The sequence below is a fragment of the Chiloscyllium punctatum genome, chromosome 3 (assembly GCF_047496795.1).
Source record: "Chiloscyllium punctatum isolate Juve2018m chromosome 3, sChiPun1.3, whole genome shotgun sequence".
Classification (NCBI taxonomy): domain Eukaryota; kingdom Metazoa; phylum Chordata; class Chondrichthyes; order Orectolobiformes; family Hemiscylliidae; genus Chiloscyllium; species Chiloscyllium punctatum.
Window position 1 is genome coordinate 42,767,302 of NC_092741.1, and position 25,156 is coordinate 42,792,457.

The window sequence follows — 25,156 nt, forward strand, 5'->3', positions numbered from 1 at the left end:
GCTACTGAGCCTCAGTGGCAGAGGGGCTGAATGTGGATACCAATCACATGGGCTGCTTTGTCCTGGACAGCGTCAAACATCTTGACAGTTGCTGGAGTTGCATAACCCAGGCAAGTGAGGAGTATCCTATTACACTCCTGACTTACGCCTGGTAGACTGGGAATTCAGGAGGTGAGTTCCTCACTGCAAGATTCCCAGCTTCTGACCTGCTGTCGAAACCACTGCAAATCAAAGGCTAGGCCAGTTCAGCTCATTACTAACCTCCTGTATGTTGATACAGGAGGACTGAGGGATGGTAATGTCATTGGACACCAAGGACAAATCATTGCCTGACATTTGTGTGGCATGAATGTTACTTGCCATTAATCAAACCAAGCCTGGACATTGTCCAAGTTGTCAAAGTTTTGTTGCATTTGGACTGCTTCTGTATCTGAGAAGTAGCGAATGGTGCTGATCATTGTGCAATCATTGGCAAACATCCCCACTTCTGACTTTATGATGCCGGGAAGGTCACTGATGAAGCAGCTGAAGATGGTTGGGCCTAGGACACAACACTGAGGAACTCCTGTACAGATTTCCTGGAGCTGAGTTGACTGGTCTCCAATAACCATGACCATTTGCCTATGTGCTGGGTATTGAATCAGACCAATGGAGTGATTTGTCCCCGATTCCCATTGACTGCAGTTGTGCTGGAACAGGTTAATGCTACAACCCTTGGTCAAATTCATTCCCCTTTCCTTGCCACAGGACCTGACTCTCTGCTTCTTCCACTCTACATCAGACTCCCACCCTCCCCACCTCATTTCAGACCTGATTCCTCCCACTCAGACCTACCTACACAAAAACAGAAAATGCTGGAAAAGCTCAGCAAATCTGGAGCATCTGTGAAGAGAAATCAGAAACAAAAGCTCCCTCCTTAACAGCATTGTGAGTGTACTGACACCAAATCGACTGCAGCAGTTCAAGACCAGCAGCTCAACACCAGCTTCTCATGTTAGTTTAGCCAGGGAGGCCCGCATTTCCTGAATGATTTGGTTTAAAGCGGGAGATTGCAGAGCTCTGAAATGCAGAAAGGTCGAGGTATCCCAGTGCATTAATCATAAAGGGTTAGAATGCAGACAAAGCAAGTTACTGGGAAAACTAAGAAAAAGGTATCATTTCTCATAAAGGGACCTGAATACAAAAACAACGCTCTGCTTCAGTCATAGCAGGTACACATGAAATCACATCTGATTTAGTTGAGTAGAGTAGTTTTTATTTGTCATTTCTACCATAAATAACTGATACAGTAAAACGAGACAGCGTTCCTCCAGGACAGAGGGTGCTACATGGACAGCATAAACTACACAATTGTACACGGCATAAAGTGCATAAGAAGTGCAAAACACGCAAGTTACAGAGTAACTTATAGATAAATTATAAATATTTTTCTAGCAGCAATTTGAAGTTGTGCCAAGAATTTCAGATGGGAAAGAGTCCGATCATATTGTGTTAAGGAGCCTGATGGCTTGGGGGAAGAAACTGTTGCACAGTCTGGCCGTGAGAGACTGAACTCTCCCGTATCTTCTGCCAGATGGCAGGAGGGAGAAGAGTTAGAGTGAGGGGTGTGTGGGACGTTCAACAATGCTCTTAGCCTTACGGATGCAACATGTGGTGTAAATGTTTGTAATGGAGGGATTTAAAATCAAAGATTTAATTTAACATTTTTTAATAGCTTGCTCCAGCTCTTTTCATGGCTTATGAATCTGCAAATCCTCTGCTTCAAAAGATGCACTTCCTTTTCCTGCTCTTACCTTAGACATATACTACTTCACATCTATCTGTGCTGAACTCCAGCCACCCCTATCAGCCCAGGTGGAACATTCTCCCCCTGACTTTTTTTGAATTTGGTGATACAAGTTGTTGGGGCACACCGTCCTATCCCATGTTCTCAACAAACAACACTCACACCCCAATCACTTCTTCTAGTTAGCTCCAATTTGCAAATGTCAGTATTGGTCTCTTAATTCCTAAACATAGGTTACCAAAATAGTAAAATTTACTTAGTAATGAGTGGCCCAAATGGAAATTCTCATGGAACACAGGAGCAGGAGTAGGCCTGTCAATGCTTTGAGATCCTTTTCTAGAGTATGCCTCAATGCCATTTTCCAGCATTTTCTCCGTATCCCTTGATGTCATTGGTACCTAGAAATCTATTCATTCCTATCTTGAAAGTACTCAATGAGGAAGAGATCTCCAATGATTTACTAATATCTGAATGGAAAAGTTCCTCCAATACAGTCATTATTTTGCTTGCTCATTATTTTGAAACTACGTTCCCTGTTCCATATCTCCCCCAGCTCTGGTAAGCATCCTTTCTGTGTTTATCTTGTTGAGCTCTTAAAAAGTTTGTCAGTTTCAGTGGGATGACCTCATTCTTCTGAACTCCAGCGAATAAAAGCCCCAGTCTGCTCAATCCCACTGTGTAGGCCAGTCCCATCATCCCAGGAATTAATCTCATGCAGTCCTTGTAAGAAAGTATATCTTTCCTTAGACAGGAGACCCAAAACTGTGCGCAAAACTCCAGAAGCAGTCTCACCATGGTTCCATATCATTGAAGTGAGACATCTTCACTCCAGCATTCAAACCCTTTTGTGATAAAGATCAACATTTGCCTTCTTAACTGCTTGCTACCTCTGCATGTTAACTTTCAACATGTTAACCTTATAGACAAGGACACCAATACTTCCCAATTTAAGAATTAGTCTGCAGCTCTGTTACTTCTGAAGTGGTTAACCCCACAATCATCAACATTACATTTCAACAGCTACTCACCATACCTCTCTAGTCTGAGGTAAGAAGTGGTCTTCTAACTAAGACTATCTTTCTCTTAAAGGTGCAACTTATATTTATCATTTCACAGTCAGTTCTGATGAATGATGGCTGTTTGAACATGAGTGTTGCAGGCTCCCTACCTTCTTTGTGTAGGCTTCTTCGTACATTTGATTCCTTACCAGCTGATCCAGAAACACTGGAGAAAGCTGTACTGGGACGTGTAGGAGTACGTAAGGAGGAGAGCAATGTTATGGTGCTGCCTTTATCTTCATCATCTGCTTCAGAAAGCTTCTCAGATGCTGCCTCAATATTGTGAGACATAGGCAGGTACTGTAACACCTGTAATATTAGGGGAATTAGAGTCTTTAAGCTGTGTGTCTGTTCATTTATTAAATAATGCCCCAACATTTCTACAAAAATGACTTAAAGGCATTGAATTGCATTCTCATTTTCACATAATCATTCTTCAAAAGCCATGGGCGTCTGGGGAGATCGCATGTGATGGGAATGAGGATGACAGAAGTGGCTCCCTAATCAGACAGTGGGCAGCTCTAGTGCCATGACAATGCCATTGGGCAAGGTCGACACCACAGAGGCTGCAGGTCTATTTTCAACTTCTGCCAATTCATTGCCTCTGCGGTGTTGACCTTGCCCAGTGGCATTGCATTGACAGAAGTTGAAAACAGATCTGAAGCCTCCTTTCTCTGAGGCACAGTCTTACATGTGGTCATTCAGTTGAGAAGTGTTCAACACTGGAATAGACAGGTAAGCAAACTGCACATTAGTTCATGGATTGTTCTTTGCAAAAGGACAGAACAGACACAATGAAAAGGCCAAGCAGTGTCAAGGATGAAGGATCAGGAAGGGACCATCAGGATCCTGAGTAGACATGGTGTAGGTGACACAGCTCCACAGCAATGTGAGGAGACACCAAGAGGTGGAGAACTTAGAACCAGACCATTTGGTTCAGGTTGGTAATGAGATGGATTTCTTTCTGGATTGAGTGTTTGTTGTCTTCAAGAATTCTTGTTACTTGAAAAACCTGTTCATCTTTGCTCAGTCACCCCACCTAAATTTCTTTTTACTTTCACTCTTTCTCTTTCCTTATGGAAGTTGCTGGACTGAGAGTCATCGTTAGACAGGATAATCTAACCAAATGCAATAATAGCTAACTGCCTCGCACCAATTCCTTCCAACCTCAACTGTTTGGTGCCTCCCTCTACCTCATTCCCATCTCTAGAGGACCAGCTATCTCTTGCAACATGTCCTTTTAGAAGATGCTTTCAATGTATTGATCACCAACCTTTCATCAGTTACCTTCTGGGCTAGGAAAATGGGAGGCCTCAGTGTAAGGAGGCTCCCACTGCCTCTGCCCCCTTTATATCACTGTTCTTTCTAAGAGATTCCAATTCCTCACAATAGCAACCAGAAATTCCTGGAGCTGACATGGAATCAGCCAGAGCAGTTGATTGGATTACATGGGTATAAGGCACAGAACAAGGCCATTCAGTCCAAATAGTCCATATCAACTTTATGTTCCATTCTTTATCCTCCCATCTTTCCCCATTTACATTAAAAAACGTAGAATCATATAATGACTACACCATAGAAAGAGCCCATTGCATCTGTGCTGGCTTTCTTCAAGAGCAATTCCCCAAAGGCACTTCCCTATCTTTTCCTCATTGACCTGAAAATGCTTCCTCTTCAAATAATAATCCAATTCTCTTGCCGAGAATGAATCATACCCTTAGTCGTGCATTCTGGAGTCTCACTTACTGCATAAAATATGTTTTTCCTCAGACCCCATCACTGCTTTTGCCAACTACTTTAAATCCGTGCCTCTGGTTTAGCCCAATCTACCCTTAGAAACATTAGCAGAATACAGACCTTAGTCTGTGATGCTGACACAACTAAAGCAGAAGTAAAAGAGGTTAGTTTAAAGACTTTAATTTCATTTCAAAAATTTCCAGATAGTTTACTGAATTATCTCAGAAATTATAAACTATGTGTATACATTTTTATTGTTGAGAAATTCTTCTAGTATAAACATTGTAAATACGAAGCATTAAAGTAAATGCATAAAGGTAAATCAAGTGGAAATATTTTTCAAAATGCACCTGGAAAGAATGCAAGTACTGTGTAGAGGAAAAGACATTACGTCCTCTTTTGTGATCTTACCCTTAAATAGTCATGGATAGTTGTCAGAGAGTGCAAATGACACACCAGCCACTGAAGGTAGATAATCACATCTTCCTGGGTCACAGACTTACTGGCGCTCCCTGTATCTGTTAAAAAATGTTCTCTAGCTGCTGAAAGCCTTCGAGCTCTCTGAACAGCGTCATCATACTCCTTCATAATATGAGAAATTTGTTTCTAGAAAGTTGAGAAAATAAAAATTAAGACAATAGCTTTCAGGATGACTGCAGCAAATGGCAAGGCAGCCCAGTTTACACCAATAAGTACAAGCACCAGAAATACTAGCGCCAGAAAGTGTAAGCTCTGACAACCCAAAGTCAATGATTTCCTCATAAGCTCCAACACTGGATCTTCATGTTGCTGCCAGGAAAATTTGTTCTGTTGTACCTCAATATTTTCTACCAATTTTAAAATTCTGCATAGAATACCAACCATGAGGTTTTGTGCACTACTTCACCGGACTGTGGATCAATTTCCTAGATATTATTATAGTTGAAAATTGCACCTCTTGCAACACATTTACATCAGTTGTTAACCGTTAATAAGTCAACAAGTAACTAAGCAATCTGTTTAGAAGTGACTTTAATATCTAGACCATCACATAATAACAGTCGGATCTGAAGGTACAGCCTAGATCTTGAAAAAGTGAAATTTTTTGAGAATTGTAACGGAAGGTCACTGTTACCAGCAAAAGCCAGACTTTGCCACATTCAAATATATTTGGTGCTCAAGGCCACATGATCTTGACTGATGTGTCTAGTGCTGGTTGGCAAGGAACAAAGAAAGCATTGAAGAAAAGGCAACACAGAAGAGAGACTCAGGCTGACTTCTATTGACAAGGTTATAGCTTATGAGGGAAGGCAGGAAAGACTTGGGCTTCTCATTCGGTAAAAAAGATATCCAACAGTTCTCTTAGAGCTGCACAACAAAATTACTTTTAATTAAATGGTGAGAGCAGAACAAATAGACACAAATTCAAATTAGTGAAGGTAACTTTAGGATTGATGTCAGCAGAAGTTTCTACAAACGAAGAAGCATCTACATTTGGAATTTACTTTGGGGCAAATTTGTTGGAGTAAAACCTCAGAAAATGTTTTAAGAAATAAACAGATGCAGCAATACAAGGATGGCAGGGAGTGGCTCTGGTTGGATGAATTAAGATGGTCAAATTACTTGATTAATCAATAAGTATCTTGCCATCCTGGGAGGAAAATTAGCCACTGATCAAAACAAAAGTGGCCTCTATTCCAACGCAGACTGGAGTCTCCTATTTTTGACAGAGGGAAACAGAGGTAACTGCAAACCACCTCCGCTATGCTATGTGTACTCAGTAAATCAAACTTTAAAGTGCTGCTAAATTGGAGAATTGCTATATCACCCTTTACTCTCAAACGAATAATTTATGTTATCAACAATGGGGTGATAAACATGATCATGGGGTGTTCATGCTATCAAGTAGAATTTGCACATTTTTGAAAGAAAGCATTTTGTCGTACATTAGAGATAAGCTAAAGAGTTTCATAGCTAAGACATTATTTTTGAAGCACTGTAATGCAATGTCATTTTCACTAGCAATGCTCAAGGTAGCTTGGTGTGGTTAGCACTACTGCCTCATAGCACCAGGCACCTAAGTCCAATTTCAGCCTTGAATGACAGTGTGTGTAAAGTTAAAAATCACACAATCAAATTTTGGTTATTATTTATTTAAGATTTAATTGTATATCAATGTTTGTACTTGAGATTTTTGTTTATTTTTGTAAACTTGTAAAAATGTTATATTTCCAATAAAAATATCTATTAAAAAAATCATACAATACCAGGTTATAGCCCAAAAGGTTTATTTGGAAGCACTAGCTTTCGGTGATTGGCCACCTGATGAAAGAGTAGCACTCCAAAAGCTAGTGCTTCCAAATAAACCTGTTGGACTGTAACCTGGTATTGTGTGATTTTTAACTTTGTACACCCCAGTCCAAGACTGGCGTCTCCAGATCACGTCTGTGTGGAGTTTCCGTGTTCTCCCTGTGTCTGTGTGGGTTTCAGGTGGGTGCTCCACTTTCCTCCCACAGTCCAAAGATGTGTAGATTAGGTCTTGCTAAATGTGGGGTTACAAGGATAGAGTTGGGGGCTGGGGCTGGATGAGATGCTCTTCAGAGGATTGGTGCAGACTTGATGGGCCAAATAACCTCTTTCTGCACTGTCAGGATTCTATGAATAAATCATTCACTACCAAAGTAACCAAAGAACTTCTACCACTCAGAATATGCTATAGCGTCGGTTCTGCTATAACATGTGTTTCTTCAACACAAATTGGCTATAATGTGATTGAAAAATTTATACAATTATTTGTAGATTGCGAACTTTCCTTACTTGTGTTGGATACAATGCAATTCTGGTCCCATTGGTTTAGGTGGTGCTGCTACTACATGATTTTGTTACACTACGGGGTTGTAAGTGAACAGAACTATCGCATCATATCAGAACCGACTGATACTGTATAGAGACTGTCTACACTGCTACTGAATATGTTCAAAGTTTGCAATTTGTGGTTTACCTTATATAGTGGATAAATTTGTTCACTGATGTTTGTATGCTGACAAAATCGTTTCCATCTGAGCATGTGCAGATATTTGCATTGCACTAACTGATGGATCCGATCTGTGAAAAACTGAAACAAGAATGATGTGTGATGAAAACAATAGCAGTTGATTTAAACATGCAGGTTATGCAATGGAATAAGCTGACCAAATTTAGGTTGCTCAGTACTGGTTAACTCAATATACTTTACTGTTTCACTGAATGAGGCGTCAGATGATGATTTCACGACCGGAAAAAGTGAAAAGCTCTGACAAAAGTAATTTTCTTTTCAGTTAATCCAATTCATAAGCTTGCAACCTCTCTGATGAACTATGGGATAGTTTTCCAGCGGTAATGTCAATATTCAGACTACGTAAGACAGTGGTTATGCTATTGGACAATTATTCCATACTCTGGATTAATGATTCAGGAATATGAGTTCAAATGAAACCTAGGGGCTAATTTATCAATATTAAGTAAAATCTGGGATGAAGACGAGGCTACTGTTTGAAACAATTCCAATCATATTAGGTGTATTTTCAATTAGATTGTAACATTTTATGTCAGGATACCTCCTGATTAATGCTCAGGCTGGATAATGTTTGAGTTGTCATGGAGACCAAAGAGAAAAGAGTGATGGCTGGGAGGCTTATGAGTTGGCATAAAGGCTATGGAGATGATTTGGATGAAGGGCCATGGGAGATGGTAGACTAGCATGGGTATGAATCGCCACTGAGATGGATTGCTGGGCATAGAGAGGCACAAGACCCATGCCAGATGGTTACAGGGTACTACTTTGTCACAAAAGATACGAATGGCCACTGGATATGGAGCATACATTGGCATGGATATAGCATGAGGAGGGAAGGGGAAAGAGAAGGGATGATGTTTTCTGCTTTAATCTTTGTTTTTAAACTTTAAACACAGTGCTGAAACCCCAAATCAGGCCTTCTGTCCAACCAACTCCGGAATGGGATGGCCTCTTACGCTCTTCCCTGGTTGTCCAGTTTGATTCCCAATTTAAGCCAAGTCCATGGAGTGAAAGTCAGAAGTTATTTACAAAGGTTAGGTTCACAGAGCTGAGGTTTCACCTGACTGCAATCAACTCCTGAACAGAGATCATGGCCTCTGTTAAAGTATTGATGGGTAACAGGTACCCATTGACTGTACCACAGACACAGAAGGAACTTTCAGCAAGGAAACAGAGAGGTTTGGGAAAACACTTTATATTATTTATATATCAAAAATAACCTGATGGAGGAGAAGAGGTAAACTCTCAGCTGTGTACTCCTGCTGTAGACAGCTCTCCAGCTCTCTCTGCATAACATCTGCCTGAATTAAAAGTGGTTTTGCTTCAGCCACCTATGAAAAGAAAGAAAAAAAATTGTAATTTCAACAGCTCTGCAGAAAGGTATTTTCAAGCCTTCTGAAAGATATAGAGAGTCTAAGCTCTATAGGGGTTTCTTTATTCACTCATGGGACAGGGGCATCACTGGCTGGGCCATCATTTACTGCCCGTCCGTTGTTGCCCCTTGAGCTGCCTTCTTGAACTGCTACAGTCCACGTACTGTAGGTTGACCCATAATGCCCTTACAGAGGGAATTCTAGAATTTGACCCTGTGATAGTGAAGGAACGGCAATATATTTCCAAGTCAGGCTGGTGAGTAACTTGGAAGTGAACTTGAAGGTGGTGGTGTTTCCATGTATCTGCTGCCCCTGTCCTTCTAGATGGAAGTGGTTGTGGGTTCAGAAAATGCTGTCTGAGGATCTTTGTTGAATTACTGCAGTGCATCTTGTAAGTAGTACACACAGTTACTACTGAGTGTCAGTGGTGGAGGGAGTGGGCGCTTGTGGACATGGTGCCAATCAAGTGGCTGCTTTGTTCTGGACGGTGTCAAGCTTCTTGAGTGTTGTTGGAGCTGCACTCAACTAGGCAAGTGGGGAATATTCCATCACTGACTTGTGCCTTGTAGATGATGGTCCTGCTTTGGGGAGATGTGTTACTCATCACAGTATTCTTAGACTCTGACCTGCTGTGGTAGCCACTTCGTTTAAATGGTGAATCAGTTGAGTTTCTGATCAATGGTAACCCCCAGGATGTTGATAGTGAGGGATTCAGTGATGGTAATGCCATTGAAAAGTGCAGGTTGATCTGAGGCCTGATTAGGGGCCACATTTCTCCGACCATGAGGTTGTAGATTGTGTTGGAGTATGATTTCCATGTTATTGATGGCCCACAACACATCATGGACACCCTGTCTCGAATTGCTAGACCTGTTCAAAGTCTGTCACTTTTAGCGTGGTGATAGTGCCACACAGCACAATGGATATTATCCTGAACGTGAAGGCAGGACTTCATCTCCACAAGGACTGTGCGGTGCTCACTCTTACTGATACTGTCACGGAGAGATGCATGTGCAGTTAGCAGATTGGTAAGGATGAAGTCAACTATGTTTTTGCCTCTTGGTGGTTCCCTCACCACCTGCCGCAGACCCAGTCTAGCAACGATGTCCTGAAGGAACCGACCAGCTTGGTTGGTAGTGCTGCTGCTGAGCCACTCTTGGTGGTGGACATTGAAATCCCCGATCCAGAGAACATTCTGCACCCTTGTGATCTTCAGTGCTTCTTCCAAGAGATGTTGAACATGGAGGAGCGCTAGTTCATCAGTTGAGGGAGGATGGTGCACGGTAATCAGCAGGAGGTTTCCTTGCCCATGTCTAAACTGATGAGGCTCCATGTGCCTCGAGTCAATGTTGAGGACACCCAAGGCAATTCCCTCCCGACGATATACTACTGTGCTGCCTCCTCTGCTGGTTCTATCCTGCCAGTGGGACAGGACATATCCAGTAATGGTGACATTGTATCTGGAACATTGACTGTAAGGCACGATTCTGTGAGTATAACTATGTCAAGGCTGTTGCATGACTAGTCTGTGAGATAGCTTTCCTAAACTTGGCACTAGCCCCCAGATGTTAGTAAGCAGGATTTTGCAGAGTTGACAGGACTATTTCTGTAGCTGTTTTTTTCCATTGCCTAGGTCGATGCAAGGTGATCAGTCCTGTTTCATTTCTTTGTTGAAATCACAGAATCGTGCCTTACAGTCAATGTTCCAGATACAATGCCACCATTACTGGATATGTCCTGTCCCACCGGCAGGATAGAACCAGCAGAGGTGGCAGCACAGTAGTATATCGTCGGGAGGGAATTGCCCTGGGTGTCCTCAACATTGACTCCAGGCACATGGAGTCTCATCAGTTTAGACATGGGCAAGGAAACCTCATACAACTGAATGGCTTGTTAGGCTATTCCAGAGGGTAGTTGAAAGCCAGCCACATTGCTTTGGGTCTGGAGTCACATGTAGACCAGACCAGGTGAGGATGGCAGATTTCCCTGAAGGACATTAGTGAACCAGATGGGTTTTTCTCAACAATCAACAGAGGTTTCATGGTCATCATTAGATTCTTAATTCCAGATATTTAGTGAATTCAAATTCTGCTGCTGTGGCAGGATTCAAACCCGGGTCCTCAGAGGGTTAGCTGTGTTTCTGGATTAACAGTCCAGCAAAAATAACCATTAGGCCATCACCTTTCCGAAATATAGAAAATAAGGGCAGTATTAGGCCATTCAGCCTTCCAAGCCTGCTCTGCCATTCAATACAATCATGCCTGATAACCCAGATCAGTGCTTGCCCCCACTTTCCCCCAACCCTGAGATCCCTTTAGCCCCTGGATCTGTATCTAATTCCTTCTTGAAAACATGCAATGTTTTGGCTTCAACCGCTTTCTACAGACTCACCACTCCCTGAATCATGTTCCAATTTGTTCATGCATCACATTTAATTTCTATTGCAGTATCAGATCTGAATGTATTAATTCCCATTAAGTCTTGTACTACAAATTTTGTAGAATAATGTAACTGTTCAGCACACACTTGCTGTCAGCACCACAAGACTTGCCATTGTTCAGTTTATGTTTCAATAATTTCCCTGTTAATAGTTGCCTTTGTCCATCCTTATGACAATTTTGCCCACATAAACTTGTCACCCAACATTATAAAACATTATCTCTACTTTCCAAAAATAAGGATTGTAATGGTAGGGCTGTGAAGTTTTGGGTCGATTCACTAACACCAATTCTCTTGGTGGTACTAGTCTAAACTATTAAAACCAGGGAAGGATATCCACGTGAAGAAGAAAGCTCAATCTTGATAAACAGTCAATGAGTATATAACATTTTATTTAGTAGTTAGTTACACAATATCTAAGATACAGGATGATTTCTTGTGAGACAACAGGCTCAGCTTAAGTGTACACACGATCGCTTCTGATACATTTTAGGAAACAGCTTAGAACAACTAACTTCTACAGCACTGGTGCTGCAACTGGATAGATAATTTTTATTAATTCATTCACAGGATATGGGTGTCACTGGCTAGGCCCGAATTTATTGCCCAGAGGGCAGCTGGGAGTCAACCACATTGTTGTGGGTCTTCAGTCCTGGTAAGGTCAGACCAGGTAAGGGCTGCAGTTTTCTTCTCTAAAGGACATTAGTGAACCAGATGGGTTTTACAACAATCAGCAAGAGTTTCATAGTCAACGATCAACTCTCAATTCCATATTTTCTTTTTAAGTCGAATTCAAAACTTAACCCAGGATTTAACCCAGGTCCCAGAACATGACCGGGGTCTCTGGATTAATAATCCAGTGATAATACCACTAGGTCAACACCTCCCTACATTAGATGACACCTAAATTGCAATGTCAATTAATACTTGCAGGTGGTAACATCTTGTACAATGATAAATAATTCACATTAACATTTTAAATATATCCTAGGAGTTTTCTCTTTTGTAATCCATACCGCAGATGCTGGTGTGGTGTCTATATCTTGACAGAGATGGGATTAGTGAAATGCTGGTGCTGTAACTGGACAGGCAATTGCCATTAAACAGGTTTCTATTTAAATGGGTCAGACCTACCAATGTTCTGAAAGGCATCAAAATGAAATCCTTTGCTGCTTTAAAGACCTTAAAGAACTATCTGCATTTATATTACAATTCTAATTAATCATTAAGGATAATGTCTAATTTTCCTTAATGCCAGGATCCTGGCACATTCATTTTTTTTACAAGATCCCTTGTAGATAAGTGCTACTTTTTGAAATATTAATAAAGCTCTGCGTTTTTCAAAGCCCTGTGGAAAAGTGCTTGCCTTCTGTTTCAACCGCCAACTGCTCAGTGGAGGTTGAGGACTTGCTGTGCAAGAAACTACTGGCACAAACCCACATCTCACCATCCTCAGTACAATCTGACGAACCACCAATATGTTAAGCCACCTGTCGTAGTTCATTATTTCTTCTGTTCTTCAGATTTTTTGAAGCTGAAAACATTATGCAGAAAAAGCTACTTGTAATTCAAAAGGCTAAGACAAATTTGCAAGGAAATGGTAAATCTTATCGTGTTCATTCCCAGCAGGTGCCTTGTGAGGGTTATGTTTTTGCCATTTTTATAATGCAAAATAACATTTCAACAGTCCATTTCTGAATAAGATGCAAGCTGATTTCCCAGAAGGAAGTCAGACTGTGTGCGTGTGCATATAAATATTGTGTGCTCGTGCATGTGTGTCTATGTATATTGTGTGTTTGTGCATGTGTCTGTATACATTGTGTGTTTGTGCACGTGTGTGTGTATTGTGTTGTGTATATTGTGTGTGTGTATATGCACCAAAGAGTGGAGACATCCTGCAACTTTGCTGCAAAGTGAGTTTAGGTAAGTTGTAACAAAAACAGAAATAGCTGGAAAAGTTCAGCAGGTCTGGCAGCATCTGTGGAGAGAAATCAGAGTTAACATTATGGGTCGAGTGACTCTTGCTCAGAAATACCATCAATTCTGAGGAAGGGTCACTTGACCTGAAATGTTAACTCTGATTTCTCTTCACAGATGCTGCCAGACCTGCTGAACTTTTCCAGTTATTTCTGTTTTCGTTTCTGATTTATAGCATCTTTCAGTTCTTATTTAGGTAGTGTGTGTTTGCTTTGCACTTTAAGTGGGAATGAGTTTAGTTTGCAGTCTGTTTTAGGTATCCCAAGGAGAGATACCAGCTAAAGATGAAACATCAAGTGAATGCACAGAAATTCACTAGTTGCAGGTTTGCCAACCCTTGTGTGGAGGTAGTGGTAAATATTCACTAGGGTTTTGGTGTTTTTGAGGATATTGCTGAGAGAATGAGTGTTCGAATTCTATCCTGATGTATGTAATTAACTCTTTCCAACATTTTTGCTCAGCTCAAGTTCGTCTTGCTTAACAAACATTTCATTCTATGTGGTAAAAGTACAATAGCAGCCACTTGTTCAGAAACTGAACTCTGTGGATTGAACTAAGTTAAAACAAAGTTAGGGTCAAACAAACAGGTAGTTTCACTCTCAGACCTGACTTGTACATGATTCACATTAGCTGGGTTCGTAACAACAGGGCCTGCAAATGAACTCCTGACTCAAGCTGAAAACTCCTAAACTTTACAAGGCAGCTCTGGGAAAGTTTGGTGTTAGTCCCAGGAAAGTGGATAACCTTCAAGAACATGATAAATTGAGAATTCCTCAGGGAACAGATTCATAGATGAAAAAGGAAGCTTAAGCTTTGAATGTTAATCCAAAGAATAATTAGTTACCTAAGAAGATGCTTGTTCAATCATGTTAGGTTTATTTGATCCTTACATTGTAACACTTCTCTGTCTTAAACCATGGAATCCTATAGTTTCAATCCTTCAGTAAATCACTTGTTGTTCAAATTTCTCTTTAATTAGTGGCCTCTATGGGAACATTAAAGTTTTATTTTCAAACCCTTAGCCTGTCGCAAAGACCTCCATGTCAACAGAATATGTTTTTCTCAAACAAGTTAGAAGGAGCTTTAAATCACGTTTGTGTAGCCAGAACAGTTTGCAGCATTTTCTTCTGTGTGAATCTATAGCCCTTTTAGTTTCCAGAACATCCCAGCTCACAATCTCTGCATCAGCAAGGGGTAAAAGGTGTCACTCTCATTTTTTAATGATTTGCAAGTTCCTTACTTTTTCCAAAATAATTAGAAAGAGAACTGGAGATTGAATTCCTGAAATTTTTATTTCAGAGCAATCATGGATTTCTACGAACCTAGACTGCAGTTTTTTAAATGTTATTATTCCCTCTGGAATAACAACAGGGAGCTGATTCAGTCTTTTCCTGTTTTCTTATCTCATCCTTACAAAGGGATTGGTAATCAAGCATTAGATTTTACTGAGTCAGTTACTTTATTGACTGCTTACCAGTCAGCATTGCTGCCTGTCATGTGGGAGACTGGCCTTCAAACCCTGGATGGCAGAAATGTTCTCTGAAAAGATCCTGCTGAAAAAAGCAAGTGGCTTTTTCTCAGTGGTGTTGCTGAAGGATCGCTGCTAGGAACACTGCTTTTCTTAATATACTTAAATAAATGACTTGGAACTTAAGAACACAAAGTAAAATTTCAAAATTTGATGGTACCAAACTTTGAAGAGTGGTAAAATTCGGCATACAACAAGATACAGATTTGATGGCAAAATGGACCGGCAAGTGGCAGCTGGAATTTAATTCAGAAAATTGTGAGTTGTTGCATTTTAAAATAAGGAACATGAAGAAGCAATATTGGTAACAGAGACAGAAGGACACATGTGAGTTGATGTTTGAGGGTGGCACTTTGAAAAAATGGTTAGCAAAGTATACAACATCCTCAGCAAGGATGGTACACAAGAGGGTGCTTGGGAGATTTAGGACGGGGAATTTTAGTTCCAATGCCATGAGGATTAAGAAAACAGAGAAGATTAATGATTTCAAAAAGAAATTGGACGAGGTGTTGAAGGAAATAAACTTATCCACGGCCATCTGTCAGCTCTTAATAAGCTGACTGGCATTCCATTTGATGGGTTTTCTCTGTAGTTGTGCCGGTCTCCACCTAACACACTCACTCCGACATTTAGTGTTAATATTCCACCTCAGGATTTTACACATTCAATTTTTTTTTAAAAATTGTTGCTGAAAATGCATATGGGTTAATTTCTACAGGATTTTCTGTCATGAATTGGCACGAGAAGAGAAACCAGGGGAGATCCAATTTGAATATTCCTTGTGAGTGCCTTGTCCTTTATTTATGGAAATTTAGGCTTTTTAAAACACTAGCAGTTGACCAATTTCAAATGTACTCCCCAAAATGGCTTTGCCCAGGAACCTAGCACATGTTTAGGGTGCACATTGAAAAACTGCTTACCCGCAGCTAGTGGTTTTATGTCTCTTAAGAACATTTATTCAGGAGTGCTTTTGAGGAGCGTGAAGACAGGAATGGACAGGGCCAGCATTAGTCGGGGCATTTGAGTATGCAGAAGGACTGAGCCCAGGAGAGGAAACTGTTAGCAGAAATTGTGCACAGGGTTGCAAACAGATACTTTGAAAAGGGCCACTGACAGTTTCAGCAACATCCTCTCCACAAGCCTGCTAGATGCTGATTCTTCCGATATTACCAAATCCCAAATACCAAATATTTTACCTTCAAACCTTTCTTCAGGACCAGTTCACGTTCCTTCCTGAAATAAGAAATGTCCTTCGGTATACAAATGGAACTGAAAAATAAGGGAAACACATCAAAGTATGAGTAAGACGATGTTACATTGTGAGGCATAACCAACATTGAGAAGACTTTAACATCAATTCTGCTCTACTCCAGAAATTCGGAATATGGGGTAGAATATTCCCAGGCCCTGACCAACGAGCCCTGGGAGAAAATTTTGGACATTCAGATGAGATGATGAGTAAAGTTCTTCTTGACATTGAGATAAAATAGTTGCATTTTCAGACAAGTCCCTGAAGTTGAAATGAGATCTACTAACATCAATCACAATTGACCTCATCATGACCTAATCTCACCTCATTAACATGCAGCCACTAACCAGATAAAATCTAAACACTGAAATTCCCGATGTGAAAGTCAGAGCAGGCCCCTAGAGATTCCACCTCACCACATTCAACTCCAGACCTCGATTTTGGACAATCCATACCAAAATCATAGGGTACACTCCAGAGGCAGCAACTGCACACACCCGGGCATTGACATCCAACATGTACTATCCCCAATGCATCAAAATCACACATCTCCTATTTGCTTACAATGCAGTTCTGCACTTAAAGCTGCCCTTTGGAATGCTCCAGCTACTATCATCGAAAAGCTGCTGCACAGATACTTAGTGCATATGCAGAGACATGGACCATGTCACAGATTGGACCAGACTATATCTCAGGGCTGCTTAGTCATTGTCTTAGTGCCCACTCACCTTGCTACTGCCTGGGTGCTGATAACACCCTTACCTTACTTTGCCTTTTTGAGTCCTTAGCCAGACATCAAAGGCTCCCTGTACTTCTCTGTTGCTTGCTATTTAGCCATTTGGCTATGATACTTTCCTGCATCAATCTCACACCTACAATATCTGACAGCAGTCTACACAGTAAATGCACTGCATGCACCTCAACCAAATGACAATGTCTCAGAGTTGAAGGGGAGTAGGACTTAGGGTAGTCCAGGGTGGCCTCTGTCAATCGGCAGGTCCAGTACAAAAAAACATGGGATTCACTTACGGTCAGTTGGGCATCTGTGAGAGAGAGTGTGGTCAGGTGTCTTGCCAGTCCCCAGTCAGAGTCCAAGTAAGTCAGGTGGTGGGCCACAGTCAGTCCCAGAGTTCAGCTCAATGAACAACAAATGGTGGATGGTATACCAAGGGACATGGGGATAAACAACCCTGGGAATTACAGACAGAAAACTTGTAACATTTAGCCCATTGTTTCATTACTTCCTTCAGATTTACAGCAAGGGCCAACTATTTATAATCCAAAAGATTGTTAATTACTGTAGAGAATTGTTTTCCATACAGAATAGTATATGGGTTTAACCTTAGAATGACCAGGATCTGTATTTCTGGCTCGAGCCAGGCTAAGAACATAAGAACCAGGAGCAGGAGTAGGCCATCTGGCCCTTCAAGCCCGCACCGCCATTCAGTAACATCATGGCTGATCTTTCTGTGGCCTCAGCTCCTCTTACCCACCCTCTCACTATAACTCTTTGATTAAAAAACACACAACCATCACTGGAAAAACTCAGCAGCCCTAGCAGCATCTGCGAAGAGAAATCAAAGTTAAAGTTTCAGGGCCAGTGACCCTTCTTCAGAACTCTGATAAAATTGTTTGCCTCCTGCCTTGCTATAACTTGAACTAACTTGTTCAAATGTATATTCTGCACTTGCCTTGATGCCAAACGTTATGTCATTAATTGTTTAGAATTAGGCAAAAACTGTACGGTATCTTCAAATTTAGCAGTGGATGGAAGTTTTAAATTACTTCACAATGATGCTGGATGTGATAATCCCTACAAGATCCATAGGGACTCATTAATGAACTTCTTGTGGACCTCACTGGATATGAGTTTTCTTGGTAACAAGCAATGGCCTGCCTAGCTGGGTTGAAGTCCCACCTGTTCCAAAGGCGTGTAATAACATTTCCCTGAACTGGTCAATTAGAAAAATAGTGTTTTTTTTTAAATTAAGAAAATTAGGTTAAAGTTTAAAAGAAAACAGGTCCAGGAAGGGGAAGGAGGTGTCAGAGATGGTCCAGGGGAATTTAAGGTCAGGGTGGAATGTGTTGGTGAAGTTAATAAATTGCTCAACCTCCTTGTGGGAGCATGAGGTTGTGCCAATGCAGTCATCAATGTAGCGGAGGAAGAGATGGGGAGTGATGCCGGTGTAATTACAGAAGATCAACTGTTCTACGTAGCCAACAAAGAGACAGGCATAGCTGGGGCCCATACGTGTGCCCATGGCTACCCCTTTGGTCTGGAGGAAGTGGGAGGATTCTAAGGAGAAATTGTTAAGGGTGAGGACAAGTTCAGCCAAACGAATGTGAGTGTTGGTGGAAGGGTACTGTTGGGGACGTCGAGAGAGGAAGAAACGGAGGGCTTAGAGGCCCTGGTCATGGTGGATGGAGGTGTAGAGGGATTGGATATCTATGGTGAAGATGAGGCGTTGAGGACCGTGGAAACGGAAGTCTTGGAGGAGGTGGAAAGTGTGGGTGGTGTCTTGAACGTATCTCCCCTGGACTAGGGGGGATAGGACAGTGTCAAGGTAGGTGGAGATGAGTTCGGTGGGGCAGGAGCAGGCTGAGACAATAGGTCAGCCAGGGTGGTCAGGCTTGTGGATCTTAGGAAGGAGGTAGAATCGGGCGGTGCGGGGTTCTCCAACTATGAGATTGGAAGCTGTGGGTGGGAGATCTCCTGAGGTGATGAGGTTCTGTATGGTCTGGAAGATGACGGTTTGGTGATGGAGGGTGGGATCATGGTCGAGGGCCTCGAAGCCCGCGGTTTCTTCCTGGACCTCTCCACCTCCATTAATGACGACCAACTTGACACTGACATTTTTTACAAACCCACCGACTCCCACAGCGACCTGGATTATACCTCTTCCCACACTACCTCTTGCAAAAATGCCATCCCATATTCCCAATTCCTCCGCCTCCACCGGATCTGCTCCCAGGAGGACCAGTTCCACCACAGAACACACCAGATGGCCTCCTTCTTTAGAGACCTCAATTTCCCTTCCCACGTGGTTAAAGATGCCCTCCAACGCATCTCGTCCACATCCCGCACCTCCGCCCTCAGACCACACCCCTCCATCTGTAACAAGGACAGAACCCCCCTGGTGCTCACCCTCCACCCTATCAACCTTCGCAGAAACCGCATCATCCACCGACATTTCCACCACCTCCAAACAGACCCCACCACCAGGGATATATTTCCCTCCCCGCCTATTTTTGCTTTCTGCAAAGACCATTCCCTCTGTGACTACCTGGTCAGGTCCAAGCCCCCCAACAACCCACCCTCCCATCCTGGCACCTTCCCCTGCCACCGCAGGAACTGTAAAACCTGTGCCCACACCTCCTCCCTCACCTCCATCCAAAGGAGCCTTCCACATCCATCAAAGTTTCACCTGCACATCCACCAATATCATTTATTGTATCCATTGCTCCCGATGCAGTCTCCTCTACATTGGGAAGACTGGACGCCTCCTAGCAGAGCGCTTTAGGGAATTTCTGCGGGACACCCACATCAATCAATCCCACAGCCCTATGGCCCAACATTTCAACTCCCCCTCCCACTCTGCCAAGGACATGCAAGTCCTGGGCCTCCTCCACTGCCACTCCCTCACCACCTGACGCCTGGAGGAAGAACGCCTCACCTTCCGCCTCGGAACACTTCAACCCCAGGGCATCAATGTGGACTTCACCAGTTTCCTCATTTCCCCTTCCCCCACCTCACCCCAGCTCTAGCCTTCCAGCTCAGCACTGTCCCCATGACCTGTCCTACCTGCCTACCTTCTTTTCCACCTATCCACTCCACCCTCCTCTCTGACCTATCACCCTCATCCCCACCTCTATTCACCCATTGTACTCTTTGCTACCTTCCCCAACCTCCTCTCAGAGCTATCACCTCTATCCCCACCCCCATTCACCTATTGTACACTATGCTACTTTCTCCCCAACCCCACCCCCCTCTCATTTATCTCTCCACTCTGCAGACATCCTGCCTCTATTCCCAATGAAGGGCTTTTGCCCGAAATGTTGATTTTCCTGCTCCTCGGATGCTGCCTGACCTGCTGTGCTTTTCCAGCACCACTCTGATCTAGACTCTGGTTTCCAGCATCTGCAGTCCTTGCTTTTGGGGGCGGCACGGTGGCACAGTGGTTAGCACTGCTGCCTCACAGCGCCAGAGACCCGGGTTCAATTCCCGCCTCAGGCGACTCTCTGTGTGGAGTTTGCACATTCTCCCCGTGTCTGCGTGAGTTTCCTCCGGTTTCCTCCCACACTCCAAAGATGTGCAGGTCAGGTAAATTGGTCATGCTAAATTGCCTGTAGTGTTAGGTAAGGGGTAGATGTACGGGTATGGGTGGGTTGCGCTTCGGCGGGGCGGTATGGACTTGTTGGGCCGAAGGGCCTGTTTCCACACTGTAAGTAATCTAACCTAATCTTTTACCAACCTGATTAGAAAATAGGTTAACAGGATCAGAAATAAAAAGCAGTAATGGGCTTTGCATATAAACGTCTAATTGGCCACCCGGGTGATTTATTTGGTGGTTAATAGTTAAAAACAAAAAGAAGTAAAGGTGAGTTGGTGATGGCAAGAAAAAACACATTCAGTTGTATGCGGTAGCACTTCTGGATGTAAAAAAAAATAGAAAGCAGACCCTATGGCAAGTCAGAGGACCTCCGCATGGGTCTGCTCCTAGGCCTAGCCACATTAGTTATAAACAGGCCCAGGAAGCAGGCCATGGAGGGAGTCATTTCTGCTGACAGCCTGCCCCTCTTCCACGACTACATTTGTGGCCTTGGAGAGGGACCACTTTTAGAGAGAGCTTGGCATCGTGGGGGTTAGAGTGGCTTATCTCCCCATCCAACTCCATTTAGACTGCTCCCCTTCCCACTATCCCTACCCCTCCCTCACCTTCCATGGCTTGCATTGTCCTTTATGGGCTTTGCTTGATTAGCCACACCAGCGATTACTGCTGGCAGTTAATAGTTAAAAACAAAAATGGACATGGTGATTTGGTGATAGAGATAAAAACTGTTCAGTTTCATGTGATAGCACCTCCACACATAACTAAAAAAGCAGACCCAAAGAGTTCTTGTGGGGCAGCGATAGTGTCCTGACCTCTGAGTCAGGAGCCTTTCTCCATCTGCACCAGGGATGTGTCATGACATCCCTGAGCAAGTTGATCAGAAAATAAATACACTTGGTCATTGAGCATTTACTAAGGATGTAAGTATTCTGATCCCAGGATAAATAAATTAAAAGCAGCTATTAGCATGATTAAATCAGGTGAACAAACCTATGTAGATTATAGGACTACACATCAACTCCTCTAACCCATGCTGCTGATTCACTGCACATTCCTATTAGACATCATTCTATTAGAATAAAAAAAGGGAAGCAGACACAGGGATAGGTCAGCAGAACTGTCTGTTCCAGGCTGGGACGAGCCTGTGTAAGCCACAAGTAGTAAATTTATTTTGGTGGTTTGACAATAAATGATGTTCCTTTCCATTCAGGCTTCCTGAGATATCACATGAAACCCGTCATGTAATTAACTCTGTTTTGTGTAAATAGCTAGAGATCAGAAGCTCTCTGCTCCACATCCTATCACTGCCTGTGCAGTGCTTCAGGGCATTATTCCAACAGGTCTACTTGCTTTATTTGTGCAAACATGAAAGTTTTTTTTATAGTGCAAGTCCTAAAATGTTTTAAGTGGGCCAACACAAGACTAAATGTTACCTGAAAGGTCGTGTAGATGTCCCCTGTAATATTTCATTTTCTTCAATTTCTTGCTTCAGTTCTGCCAGATCTCCAGCCAGTTCTTTCTCCAAAGCCTGGACTCTTGGTGTAGCAGACACTTTGTATAGATCCCCCATTGCTCCACTGTTATTTAACAGCAGAAGACAAATGTGCTGTCCAAACAAATATTAGGATAAAATTTTGACTGAAGTACCAATATTTTACTTTTGCAACTAAGCACTGGTTACATCATCGATTACATTCCTGTGTTCACCCTGAAAAATATCAGGCATTCCCCAAGAACTCAAAATGTGCACTAAATGTGGCAAAAGGCTTTATCTTTTCAGTATAGACGAACATGCCAAAAAGTTGTGATTTTGAATATTGATTTGGAATTGGTGAATCAAAGTCAACATGCCCTTCCATCAACTGATGGGACTGTCTTAGACTAACAGGCAGTGAGTGCCAATATAACACCATGATATTCCTAATGACAGAGCCATTAATAGACCACTTAGAACTCTGTGGGGCATAGTTTAAAAATAAGAAATTTCTCATTTAAGACAAAATCAGGAAGAGTTTGTTTTCTTAGAGGATCATTGGTCTTAGGAACTTACTTTCCCAGGGAGCAGTGGGTCATTGAGTACATTCAAGGTTGACAGAGACAGATTTTTTTTCAACTAGAGAGTTATGGGGCAGGTAGGACAGTGCAGCTAAAGCAACAATCAGAACAGCCATGATTGAAATGAATAGCAGAGTGGGTTCAGTTGGTCAAGTGGCTTCCCGCTTCTCTTCTTTCTTGTAATCATTGTTAGTTCTGGAAGACAAGTTTCCAGTAACAAATGTTTTCAGGTCTTCTGCTGTTGTTGGCCCATAGTTCCTCATGGATGCTTAGCTTTAATCTGCCAGATGTGCTCTGAATCTACCTCAATGAGTACAGTGATCATGCCAGACAATACAATGGACAGGATTCTTAGTGTGAAAACAGAGCTGCACTTCTACAATTAATGTGTAGTGGGTACTTCCACTAATAATGGGCAGGTGCATTTGTGATGGCCAGATTGGTGAGGGCAGATCAACTCGGTGTGTCTGTCTCACTGGTTCTCTCAACACCCATTGCATGCCCAGTGGGGCAAGTATCTTCATCAGAAAATCTGTGCTCCCAAGCTACTCTTGATGGTGGATATTGAAGTCCCCTAAACAGAATACATTGTGTGGCCTTGTGTACAGAGTGTCTTTTACATGGTGTTCAAAATGGAGGAGCACCGACACAACAGATAGAGACGGCTGTGATCTAATAAATAAAAAGTGCCATCTCTGATCATGTAATTCTCCCTCACTACTATGCCAAAAATCTAGACCTTTTGCTCCCCTGCCACTTTACAGGGACGGGTGGTGTCATTTGGCCGATGGATCCTTGGACCTATTGCAAACGCATGAAATAGGAGCAAAAATAGGCCAATCAGCTGCTTGACCCTGCTCCACTATTCATTAAGATGTGGCTGATGCATTGAGGGGCTTAATTAGAATGTTATACGCCACAAGGACCTCGCCCACCTCTGCCAGACATTTCTCTGTAAAGGACTGAGGCAGGACACCAGGCAGAATCCCCAGCAGCTTTAGGGCTGGTGTCAGGCAAGGGAAGATCACTTGCTCCCAACCATTTGAATACTGCCCCCATTCATTTACCCACCCAAAGCCCTCACCTCCATGTCTCCACTTGCCTCACCCCTCCCCCCTCACATCCACCTCCCGCAACCCCCACCCCTGGCGATTCCCATCAGGATCCTCAATACTGGAGACAACTTGGGACCTGGGTGTCATTGAAGAGGGGACAAAATTCACTGGCTGGCATTCCCTCACAATGAGGCTTCCACCTGGGAAAGGGGCAGAAACCTCACCTTAAAGCAAAGGGTACTGGTGCCAGAATGCACTTTCTGCAATCGGAATGATAGTGGACAGGACACACACACACACACAGAGTGAGTAAGATAATGTGACTAAAGCTTTAAGATTGTGACCATTTTATATACGGTGGTTTCAGAGTCAGGAGACCTAGCACCAATACCAGGCTAACAGGAAAACACAAACACAATGATTCAATGTAGTTAAATAATCTATTTAAAAAAAGAGGGGTGTAAAGTACTTTAATTGGGAAGTCGCCATGTGTTAGACTGGAATTTGAAACCAGAATCCAGAGGTTCTGAGGAAAGTGTTGCTACCAAGTCAGGGGTATCCCTTTGAACAACCTGGGAACATTTCAATATTTCTTAAACCAAAATATAAACGATTAAACGCAGTGTTGAAAAGGATAATCAAGATAATTCTGTAAAATCTCTTGACATATTTGAAATTACTTTTAAAAAGCTATTTATTATATGGTTCTTCACCCTTACAAGCAATTACAATCAAAGGATCAGTCAAATTCAGCAGCCTCTCTTTGCCTTGGGTTTTTAAAATATGATACTGGATTAGTGGTGCTGGAAGAGCACAGCAGTTCAGGCAGCATCTAAGGAGCAGCGAAATCGACGTTTCGGGCAAAAGCCCTTCATCAGGAATAAAGGCAGAGAGCCTGAAGCATGGATTTTTAAAAATGAGTCTACCTGAGGTAGACTCGATCCAAATTCCTTCGTCAATGAAGCCAAACAGCCCAATTTTCCAGATAAGGAAGCGAGTGCTGAACTGAATTTTTCACAGGAATATAATAGGACGCTGCAAAGCAGCATTTAAGCGTGGTCTTAGCCGATCAGAAGTTTTCCAGAATTGTTTCTAAAACATTTTCCAAACCTGGATGGACGCTGAGTCACTCAGATGTGAAAAACCCAGGAGCAAGTCTGGCCGGAGAGAGTGTTTGTTGGAGCCATGTATGAGGGGGAAGGGGAGTGGATGGTGTGTGTGTGTAAAATCACCAGGACGACAATATCAACATTCACAGTCATCCAATCTTCTCAGCTTTTGCTTTATGTGTTTGCACAATTCATCTCTCAACAACTCCTTGCATCTACCCTTTCATTATCCTTTAACGCCCTTGTAACGCGTAAGTGTTTTTTTATTCACTATCCCAGCCCCTCCTCAAACTCGCCTATTTGTAACTATAGAAACGCGTACATTACATAAGTGAAGGAAGGTGATTCTTGATGCACCGTTGTTATCTGCGGGTAAATCCAGCACCTGAACAGTAAAAATGGTCTTCAGTCTGATTATTCCCACT

At 42.5% G+C, this 25,156-nt stretch overlaps 1 protein-coding gene across 1 annotated transcript; it reads right to left on the reverse strand.

Annotated features, from left to right (window-relative positions):
• Nucleotides 1-362: 362 nt before the first annotated feature.
• On the reverse strand, nt 363-24,767 carry ccdc162 (coiled-coil domain containing 162). Its single transcript, XM_072549026.1, has 8 exons — nt 24,733-24,767; nt 21,946-22,118; nt 16,129-16,201; nt 8,836-8,946; nt 7,562-7,675; nt 4,993-5,187; nt 2,955-3,153; nt 363-430 (listed from the first exon to the last, which is right to left on the reverse strand). Exons 2-8 carry the CDS (start codon nt 22,080-22,082, stop codon nt 363-365), a joined length of 897 nt encoding a protein of 298 aa, XP_072405127.1. The 5' UTR covers nt 22,083-22,118; nt 24,733-24,767.
• Between the last annotated feature and the right edge of the window lie 389 nt (nt 24,768-25,156).

Bases quoted from the DNA above. Each gene is read 5' to 3' on its own strand.
- ccdc162 (XM_072549026.1), bottom strand. From the start codon at position 22,082: ATGGGGGATCTATACAAAGTGTCTGCTACACCAAGAGTCCAGGCTTTG. The intron at 16,202-21,945 runs GTAACATTTAGT...CTTATTTTTCAG, and splicing joins ACATCTACACGACCTTTCAG to TTCCATTTGTATACCGAAGG. The intron at 8,947-16,128 runs GTAAAATATTTG...TTCTTTTCATAG, and splicing joins TCCTGAAGAAAGGTTTGAAG to GTGGCTGAAGCAAAACCACT.